The sequence below is a fragment of the Nicrophorus vespilloides genome, unplaced genomic scaffold, assembly GCF_001412225.1.
Source record: "Nicrophorus vespilloides isolate i.1.1-1 unplaced genomic scaffold, Nicve_v1.0, whole genome shotgun sequence".
Taxonomy (NCBI): domain Eukaryota; kingdom Metazoa; phylum Arthropoda; class Insecta; order Coleoptera; family Silphidae; genus Nicrophorus; species Nicrophorus vespilloides.
Genome location: NW_017098966.1, coordinates 123713 through 135029, shown reverse-complemented (window position 1 = coordinate 135029; position 11317 = coordinate 123713). Strand labels below are relative to the sequence as shown.

The 11317-nt window shown below is 29.6% G+C and overlaps 1 protein-coding gene across 1 annotated transcript; it reads left to right on the top strand.

Annotated features, from left to right (window-relative positions):
• Positions 1 to 3339: 3339 nt before the first annotated feature.
• Positions 3340 to 9744, top strand: LOC108563700 (Krueppel-like factor 16; the record flags this gene model as incomplete). The annotated part of the gene is made up of 2 exons (XM_017922453.1): positions 3340 to 3490; positions 9530 to 9744. Coding segments are annotated over 2 exons (287 nt in total), but the record flags the coding sequence as incomplete, so codon positions are not given.
• Between the last annotated feature and the right edge of the window lie 1573 nt (positions 9745 to 11317).

Below are 11317 nucleotides of genomic sequence, written 5' to 3'. Positions count from 1 at the left end.
AAAAATACATAAAAATGTTCTTTTAATTTTGTAAACTGCGTACATACTATAGCAATACATCGCATAGTTCTGGTAATTAATTCCGAACATTTCCTAGACTGTTTGAAACCGGATTAAGCGAGGAACTACTACCGGCAAGGTAGTAGACTTGACTGTATTAATGGAAAATTATTCTTTTACGTATATTTTTTCGAATTTATTTTAACTTTTATATAATTTAGATAATATCACCAATTTCAGTATTATATAACTTAAACGATGTTTATTTAATAACTAACAAAAATGAAAAAATCATATAATTATGATTAAAGTTAATGACAATTACAAAAGTAAATATTATTCAAATTAATAGGATTGAACTGTACACGGTGCAGGGCATTAAAATTGGACGGGATGTTGGAATAAAAATGCTTTTGTACCAAACCTCATTTACAGCATATCGATTTCACTGGATCAACATTTAATTGTCGAGCAAAATCGTGTAATCAATCATTGATTGTGCTTATAATTAATTACCGAGTCGGCGTTTATGCTTTTGACAGTTATGAAAAGTTTCACTTTCCTCGAAAATTCAACCCCCCCAAAACTAATTAGTAAAAAATATATATACGTACGTACGTACATGATGCAATCAGCTCGCAGAAACAATTACAATGCAGATTGAAAAATAAAGTGAATTATAAGCGTTTCCGATTCTCTGATTGATCGGTGATGTACATGATGGTCATTAGTCTGCGAGTTTGTGCATATAGATATACTGTGCGTGTATAGGATGGGATTATAGTCGGGGAAAGTGTATATATTTCGGCGAGTCCAAGCCGCCCATAAACCTTGGTTTCGTACAATATATTTTGTTAACTAAAGCCTCGCCCTCGTTGGGAGGTCTTATAGATATTAACCATCCCTTAATATTTATAGCGTTTTGAATTAAATCGTTATCTCTGTTTTTGTTTCGTTTTATTACTTCTACGTACTCGACATCAATTTGTTTTTTTATTATGTCGTTTGCTTTGTTACCTAAATTCTAATAAAAATATTATATAGCCCTTCCGAATTTATCATCAGAATTAAATTATATTTAAAAACTTTCAAAACATAATTTTACGTTTTATTTTTATATAGTTTTATCATAAAGATTATGAAATTATAATAGAATAACATATTTATTTTTATAAATAGAATACCCCAAGGCAATGTACTTGGTGCTTCTTTGAAGTATGTAATTAACAAACCAGTTAAAAGACTTGGACATTAATTTTATAGTAGATATTTACTAGGGTTTGTCGGTTTTTAAAACACGTCTCTATTACGTGAATTAAATAAAATGAAAACTGAAATTAGTTCATTTTATTTTGGTAAGGTTTTTAGTTATTTAACAAAATTCACAGAACTTTTAGACAAAGTCGTTCTTTAGATTCAACTTCAAAAAGTGAGATCGTTAAGTATAGAAGATGACTACGATGATGAAAAAAGCGGCGATGAAGTAAATCAAATAATGGCTTGTTTTTAAAAAGCAATCAATAAATATCTTCAAGAACCTGAAGATCTGATTAGAAAAGTAAATTTTAGTATTAAAGTACAAAGAGAAGAAAAAATAATTTAGTTAATTATTTAATGATCTAAAACAAACCCAGCTTGTTACCAACTTAACAATAGAAAATAAGTTGTAAAAATCGTTTTTCTCTATCTTTTTTGTGAAAATTCGAAAAATGGTTAGACCCCAAATAATTTTATATGTATTTACAATTATATACATATAATAAATTACTATTATATGAAGTTATAAATATATTTTTCAAAAATTATATAATATAATTTCTCCGGATATGAGATATTCAATTATTAATATGAATATTAGCATATGCAGTTTATGCATGTATAAATTAGAGCTTATTACTTTAGCAAATGGTTTCCGTTGTTACAAAGTACTCTTTTATGGGATTCTGAATGGTATGCTACTCTGTGACATAACGTCACACATTCAAGTAATGTCTCTTACCAGTGTTGCTTAAATTCAGCAAACGTTCGCTCATAAAGTACGCCACTTGGCGTTGCATAATTAACTTTAGTAAAATAAATTTTGTCCATTTATCATAATTATAAAGAATAAACATTTTTGCTACAATTGCAACAATTACATTATTATTGTTTTTAAGTATTTTTTCAAAATTGAAAACATTAAAGATGTTTGAAAACCAAATTTGTTTGAGTATCGAATTGCTTATCAAATCATTATAATAGTATCTAAAAATCGAATACGAAAAAATAAATAAAAAATCATAGTAAGAAAATAGATTTTACTTCAGGTAACGGAGATTTCTAAAACTTATATCAATAAATTTAGACTGTATCAAAACAATCTGTTCATCAATGTGAACAATGAGTAAATTTAAGATCGCGGTTGATATTAGGTAGGTAATTATTCCCGGTGGATAGTTACCATTATGATGATTTTTAATTTTTAATTTGTAGGTTGGCTGTCGTGTTATATGTTAATTTCAGTAGTATATTGATGCTCTGCGATTCTACTATTTCTTTTCATTGTGAATCTGCTGTTATCTTCTGCATAACACCGTTATTGTCCATCGACGTAGCTGAAGGTCCATATGCTGAACCTCATTAATTTCACTGTCCATCTGTAATGCACCGAGAGGGCTCACAAAGGGCCTGGCTTGATTCGAACCTGTGCCCACTAGCACGTGGGTAGGACGACTTAATCATTCGGCTATTAGTCGCCCTGAAAAGTTATAAAATTCATATTATCTTATGAAATACTAGATATTTTTCATATTCAAACATTTATGTCAAAACTATTTTTTTTACAATTTGTAAAGTTAGTTTGGACATGTTTTTAGTTCAACGAAATTCAAATATATGATAAAATAAATATATTTCGTGATTAAAATGTTGTATTGGATATTTCTGCATATAGAAGTATAACGATTATATAATCACACTTATACGTCCATTCGTTTAATGAATACCTACACAATCCTATTAGAGGTATCTTTTTGCTCGTCTACGTATGTATGTATAATTCACATAAACGTTCCGCAATCCGAGAGCTGTTACTAATTAAGTATCGTAGTGGTAATTGAATTAACATGCCGTACGGGATAAGTTGAGAGGAGGAAGCGTTTGCTGAAGGAGGAGGGCTAATACCGCCATCCGCTTATCCAATGATTTATACCGGCTCGGTCAGCTCCGTTAAATACTGCCCTCTTTAAACCTCTATTATGTCGTAATTAATATCCCGGCAACAAATCGAGCGGTGATTCAGATCGATCGATTCTTCAACTCTAGTATACTAAAAGTTTTCTTTTTCTGTTTTGTTTTCAGGTGAAAGACCCTTTCCCTGCAGCTGGGAAGGATGCGGCAAGAGGTTTGCAAGGTCCGATGAGCTCGCAAGACATACGAGGACCCACACGGGCGAAAAGAACTTCGCCTGTCCGGTTTGCAACAAGAAATTTATGCGGAGCGATCATCTCAGGTAAATGATCGTCCTTATTCGTTTCATTTCATTCTTTGATCCAGAGTAGGTGTAGCTCTCCGCTTTATTTTCATTACTTTTTTTTTACTGCTGCTCTCATCGATTCAGACTGCTTTTAGGCATTGAAAAGAGGTTATGAGATCATATGGTATCATCAAAGTTGTTTTAGCACAACTACGTAGCGCGTCAAAAGGCATTATGTTCGGTTGGATGTACGGAGCGTCGGCCACCTACCTACTCCAATGCATGATCGCTTCGCAAATGCTTTAGCAACGCAAAGATGATTGATATGTAGATGCACATGCTTTGACAACATTATTCAATATAATACATGTTGCTTCTGCATTAAAACGGCACACTGTGAAAAATAAATGTGCCTTCGACATCTAAAAAATAAATTTAATTTAAAATAAAAATATTTCTTATAAATATTTATAAGATTTTTCTACAAATAAAATAGATATAACGTAATAATTGTTAATTAAGAATAAATCAATGCATCACCTCTTTTAATTCTTAATAAAAACGTACAATTTTCGATTCAACGTTCACGTACAACTTTCAAAATAAGTCTTCACCGAACTATCATCAAAATATTCGTAAGAACGTACACTTTCTATATGTATTATGATTGTCGACTGAATTATTATTTTATATAAAAAAAAACGAATTTTATTCCTAAATTAAATATTATAATTATTAACAATAATTCAATTGTAAAAAAAAACTACTTTAAAAAAAACTATTTTGGAATTTTTGTAGAAGTTCTTAAGATTTGGTAATTTAAGTTTTAAACTTTATGAATTAACAAAATTTTAATCATAAATTTAATATATACCTTATGATTAATAACTTGAAGAGTATTTGACAAGTTTATGAAACTATGTTTAATCAATATTATGGATATAGTATTTTATATACACTAGATTTTAAGTAAAATTATATTAGTAACTTTATCATTATTAATAGTAAGTAAGCAGATGAATATAATTTATATTCTATATAAAATTCAATCAACAAAAATCATCTTCGCTTTAGCCTAGTTTAATAATTAATTGCAACTAATGCGAAAGGTATAACAAAAAAGGATACATTCTGGGCTCCTCTATGTATGTGTTTTCATATTATTTTATTTATATATTTTTTTTAACGCTGGACATCTGCGCCATATTGTCAAGACGTGACAGTAATTCGCGAAGCCAACGAGCGTTTCCATTCGGTTTTTTTTGTCTTTCTTTATCCCTGTTTTCAGGGTGGCTCCAGAGGGATGACGTGTGCGTGTGTGTGTTGTGTGTACGTATGTGCATGGGTTTGAATGTGTGTACGAACGCAGTTTAGTTTTTCCAGACGCCCAAAAAAGCTTTTACTTAAAGCTTGTGCTGGTTGTGTATCGCTCTACACCAGATATTAGATTTCTCGACACGCACGTGGATAAGTTTCCATTTGTTCGTCTCGCTCGACTGTCCCCCATATTTAGTTTAAAAACTAAAGCGAATCGACTCCCTTCAATTCCACTTCCACATTAAAAACCCTCACAAAAAAAACGTAGAAAATAATCAATTTGTCATTTCTTTCTAAAACAAATTAAAAATAAAATTTCAATACACATTTTTCTACGAGATATTTGAACTAATACGAAAAGTTTTGTTTTCTTTAACGATTTTTTTTACCTAACGTATAAATAATAAATAAACTTTTCAAATTAAACGTTTTCATTGAAAAATTGTATTATTTTTATTACAATTACAAAAAAACAGAAAACAGAATAAGGACATAACTTTTTTTTCCTATAATTTAATATGTAAATCATTTATTATTAAATTTAACAAAATTTGTTTTAATCAAATTTACATATTTGATAAACATCATTTGATTCTAGAAAAATGACCAAAATCATAATAAAAATAATATTTATATTCATATTTTATTATCATGAAACATTTAATTTTCTTCATATATTATATAATACGAATATCTTGTATTAGCGAATCTAATCTATAAGTTACTAATTAAACTGCTTAGTTTTATTATTTTTTTAATTCGAAATGCTTTCTAATTTAATATTTAAATCGTCCAGTAATATATGTCTGCCTTTATTAATTTGTATTATATAAATGACTAATTCTCACTACGACTTTATTAAAAGTTGTACCTATTGTTGGAATACGAACACGGACAATGGTAATTTCAATTGCGTTCGGCTTAAAAGCTCATGACAATGTACAAGGAGCTCTCCTTTCAATCCCGTATTGTGTCTGAATTGAAATCAAGCACTTGGAGCAATTGCAAAGCGATTTAATTGGACGACCCAACTACAGTTTTACATTGCGAAATTGCAATTAACGTGCATTAAAATTTTGCACGACAGATACGTTTTTTTTTTCTATAATTTGTATGCAAATACGTAATACTAGAAGCTATAATTGGCAATTAATAAATCATAATGATGGATCTTAGGTGTTATTCTTTATATAGAAATAAAGCAATATAATTATAAAGAACATTATTTTACTGAAAAACAGAAATGACCAATTTAATTTAAAAGGATGATTATTGTTATTAAAAAACATAAATATTATTACTAAAATATTTTATTTAAAATATTACTATTTATCTTTATTATCAAATAGTTTAATTCACAGGTAAAATTTTTAGGTGTAACCACACTACGTCCTATAAGTCACGCATGGAATTTATCAGTGTTGTTGCACCACTAGGTTTTGAGAATATATACATGTTTCTATTAAATGTCAATGTTAATTATTATTAGTACTTATACTTGCCTAAATAGTAATGAACCCAAAGTCCTTCATTCTTGTGATGTGTGCAAAAGGATACATTATTTAATTTGTTATTATACGAAATCATCTTTATTTATGAAAATTATAAAGAGTTAACTTTAGTAAAAATAGAATTTCTCATAAATTTGTTATTTGACGCTATATTAATCTGATGTTATTGAAAAAATGTTTCTTGTGTTAAGATATATATCGTATATATTTTATTAGTTTCCTACTCTTCATCATATTTTCTTCGTGCCACGAGGCGACTCAATCGCAGCTGCTTTTCCACATAATTGAACAGAATGATTGCTTCAATTATTATCTGCAAGATTGGCCGTCCTCGTCCCAATCGTTACATTTATTTATAATCGAATTTACTATTATATCGGTTTGATGAAAAGATAATCGAGATTAATTATTAAAATGTTCGTTCGATCGGAGCGAACCCTTTTAATTGAATTAACGCGCAATTACCTGGAAGTCAATTTAACTTTCCATAAAAATTCATTTTCCATTACTAGTAAAATATGCAGTCATTTATTTTACATAAGTATATTGGGTTGGCAACAAAGTAATTGCCGATTTTAAATTTGGATGAGTTCATTTGAATTACTTCTATCAATGTTACAATTATATAGTTGTGGCACTTGTTAGGTGAGAACTTTAGCTTTCTTAACGCTTTCCAGTCCAAATATGTTTTCCAATAAAAAAAAAGTTTTATTCAAATCACAAAATTATTTTGTATACATAAATAATAAGTTTTTTTATTGTATACTCTCGAGTCTTGTTTTGTATTGTGTATTTTTATGCGGTTTTAAAGTTCTCGTTTGGTGCGGAACAGTTTTTTTTATATAAAAACTTCTTATTTCTAAAGTGTATGTATGGAAATTAAAAATTTAAATAGTTATTTATATTTATGTCACGTTGAACCTATCAGCAAATGGATCATCTATCATATTTAAATGTTCCAATTTTACTTCAAAGACTAAACTCGTTAAGTTTTATACATATCCTATCAAAAATCTTCAATATTCTTCTAAGCATGACATCAATATGATAAAATAAATTCCAGATAAAGTATAAAATACTGAAATAATATATTGATTTTTATTATTTATTTTCACATTATATTAATTATGTCTAGACAATATAAAATTTTAGTTTATAATGGAATTTAATATCACTCATTTCCAAGCATATTATTAATTGATCAAATGGTTAAAAAATGGAAATTAGTAGTAAATTAATATAAATAAATGCTTACAAAATAATTAAATGACTTTGTATGTTATTACACAAGAAGTTATATTTATTATTATTAACAAAAAGACTTTACTAAAAATGTTCATCTAAAACTCGTTTTATAAAGAAATATATAAAATATAGATCGACTATATAAAAAATTAATATGCCAATGCATGAAATCAAATTGTACGTTCGTGTGAAGAAAGAGATTAAAGAAGATCGTTAATTATAATCATAGTGCAATTCACGTATATTCGTTTAACTAAAGTTATTTTTTGTATGGATTATGTCGTTAACTGAATTCTGAGTGTATTGATTAAAATAGATTGCAATTTTAATGACAAAAAAACAGTATAAATCGAATAAAATGATTATTCAAGCAATAAATTTCATTAAAAATCGATCAAAGTGCAGTGTTTAAGGATCCTGTACAATCAATTTAAATAAAAAAATCAGATCCGTAGTTGTAACTTGTGTATAAATAAATTACCTAGAGTAGGATTAAATCTTTGAACATAAACATAAATCTGTGAAACAGGTGATTGCATTGATTTACGATATATTTGAAACAATAAATATTGCGGTTTAAATGCGATGCTCGGGTGGTTTAGGTAGGTGTGTGTGTTTGCGGAGGCGGTTTTCAATTTCAATATTATTGTAATGAGGGCCTCATTTGGCACTAACGGTTCCCCATTATGATAAGAGATTCAATAAAGCAGAAGTGTCGGGAAGGCGGTCGTAGAATAACTTTGGTAAATATACGCGGGGGCCGCCGAGCCGCCGTTTCGCCACCGCCAGCCAACCGCCGCCCGCACCAAGTGGAATTTCCTTTTGTTTTTCCCACTCATATTTTAAGCGGTAAGGGGGCGGCGACATTTAATATTAAATTTAGCCAAGTTTGTTGTTTGTAATGCCCTGGTAAATGTGTAAAGTTTATTACGAATTTGCATAATTTATTCGATGTCATACTTATTTTCATTTTACGCTATAAAGAGTTTTATAACTCACTCGGTATATTTTGATTTAGCTGCGACACGACCCCAACAATTTCAGATAATTTATATATTTATATTTATTTTTGTCTGTCATTCCATGCACTTTTTTTTCACTTTGACACTCACGCACTTGCATCCGATTTAATGTTTATCCCAGCTTGCACCCAATAACTTAAACTAAATACTTACTAAATGGAATCCCTATAAACCATACTTATATATGATATTGCAATTTTTTTAAATATAGTATAGATTAGCACTAGAGCAAACTAAAAGTCACCCAAGAAAAAAATGTACGTTCGTATGAACATGTACTTGAAAATACATGAAATATACACAGAAATCTCAAATAAATGTATTTTTAAGGCAAGTACCTTATTAATGTACACATTTTTTATTTATTTCTTTGTTAAATTTAGTAAAAAAAAAGAAAACTTACTTACATATTTATACTATTCTCCTAACATACTATTCACACGAACATCCAGATTTTTTCCATTGTTTTGAAAATTACAAAAGTAGCATTTTGACCGGCATCGTCTGAAGGTTGGTACTTCCTAAAAATTATATGAATTTGTCGATAGAGGCGCCATCTATATGTCATCCTACGAACTTATTGAGTGAGATGTTATATTTCGTTACAGGGTCGCTCTTTATACGGCTTTTTCGCTATAAGGGCTTTCTTTAATTATGGCACTTTTTCGATTTACGGTATTTTTAATTAATAACTATAAAATAACGAATATACAATAATGAGCACTAGACATTTTTTTGTTATGTAATAATGGTTGTTTCTCTCAATAATTATTGTTATGTAATCATGTTACAGTAACCATGATTTGCGTTCAACCCTCTATACAATTATCGTATTTTGATAACATGCACCCGATGTAATTGATGTCCTTCCTGCTCGTATTCTCACAGCATATTCGCTTCATGGGAGGACGTAAATTGCACCAATTAATATCCTTTTGTACAACGCTAATAAGATCCTTGATTCGACTCATTTGTTGCAGCAAACACGCCAGGCGACATCCGAATTTTGATCCTTCGGTGCTGCGACAAAGGCGCGCCCCCAACAGGGCCTTCTCCATCAACTCCAGTGACGGAACACCCTCGGACGTCCTTTCAGATTCCATGCCGAGTCCTTAAGCGCAACGCTAACAAAGAAAACAACACGAAGAATAATAATTTTTAATAAAAGAAAAAAATAATAACATGTGTATAGTCCTTAAACGAATTAATTAGTTTGTTTTTATTGTATTAATTAATTTTCATTACTATTGGGAAAAAAAATGAAGTTGCAGAAAGTGATTCGGTGATAATTAGGTTTAGTTGTATCGGGAAGAATTTATCAATAGCGAATTTTATTTGTATACGCAGTTAGGGCATTTCTTTTACATATATAAATATAAAAAAATAACTAAACTATAATATAATCTACTGTATATAATCATAATTTTTGTTTTACAAGAAACTGTACATACTTCAAGCTAACAAAGCAACAACTAAAGTAATCATTAGTTTGTGTTCCTTTGGTTACGTTATTAGATTAATCGTTATTAGTTTAAGATCAAATATTATTTTTAATTTAATTATATTTTTTTGGTAGCCATTGTATTATACTTGATTTCAATTAAAATTTTCTTTTTATTTGCTTTATTTTTTATTTACTTTTTAATGATGTTTATTCCCTTATTTCTGTATTTTTCTATTTGGTTTACATCCTTATTTTATATGTTACGTGACTATTACTCGAAGGAACAAGTAGTTAACATGATAACAGTTGTAGCTGTTTTTTTTTCACTTTATGAGGCGCAATAACGCCGTTTTAATTAATCCAATGGCTGCATTTTTACCCTCGCCGAATCCACCACCCTCTAATTCTTCCCCTCCCAACAAGCACGACCCGTTTATTCGGTCATCAAATATTATTTTTTGTACTGTTATTTCTAACATTTAACGCTTATTCAAAAGGATTCTTATGAGAGAGGTATGTGTACATACTAAAGAATAAATAAGTTTAGGAACAAAACACTAAATAAAGAACTATATGAGATTGACAATATATCGGGTAAAATTGATAGATTATGTAAGCGAAACAAAAAAAATGTGTGCGCGTTGTTTTTTTCCGGTTTACTGTATCTTTTTTTTCAAACGTGGATTCGATGGATCCGTTCTGCTGGTGACGACAGCTTTTCGAAATGAGCACTGCGCGTGAAATTGCCCATTAATATTTACACAAGTGCTACTAACAGTTTTGACAGTCAACCGATACTCTCCTGAAAACAGAAACAAAAGCAAAACAAAAAATAACATAAAATGTATATACAAATTCTCACATTCATTTCCACCCCACGGTGTATAAAAAAAGGTGACATATCATTCTCTTATATATATTTTTTTCTTTTCTGCCCCTGCACGAAATTGCCTCACCCATTTCACAACTTTGTAAGCTTTTCTAGAGACATCCCGCACAATCTTGACCAATTCTTAGATGCACCTGGAGGAATTTAGGATATTTTTATATAAATAACGAACGAAAAGGAACAAAAAAATGTAATTATATAAAACAACAACACGATTTCAAAGAAATTGTGTGAAACTCGAAACGCTTCTTGTACCTTAATCCTGCAAATTATATCAACTTTATATTGTAAACGTGAATGAAGATTACCTAACGTAGAGTATATAAATTTATATATATGAAGATGAATATTACTATATTTGTAAATATTGTACATAGTTTTGTTATTCGATGCGGCGGACAACTGAAGAAGATCCGGGCGTCCCGGGCGGAGATA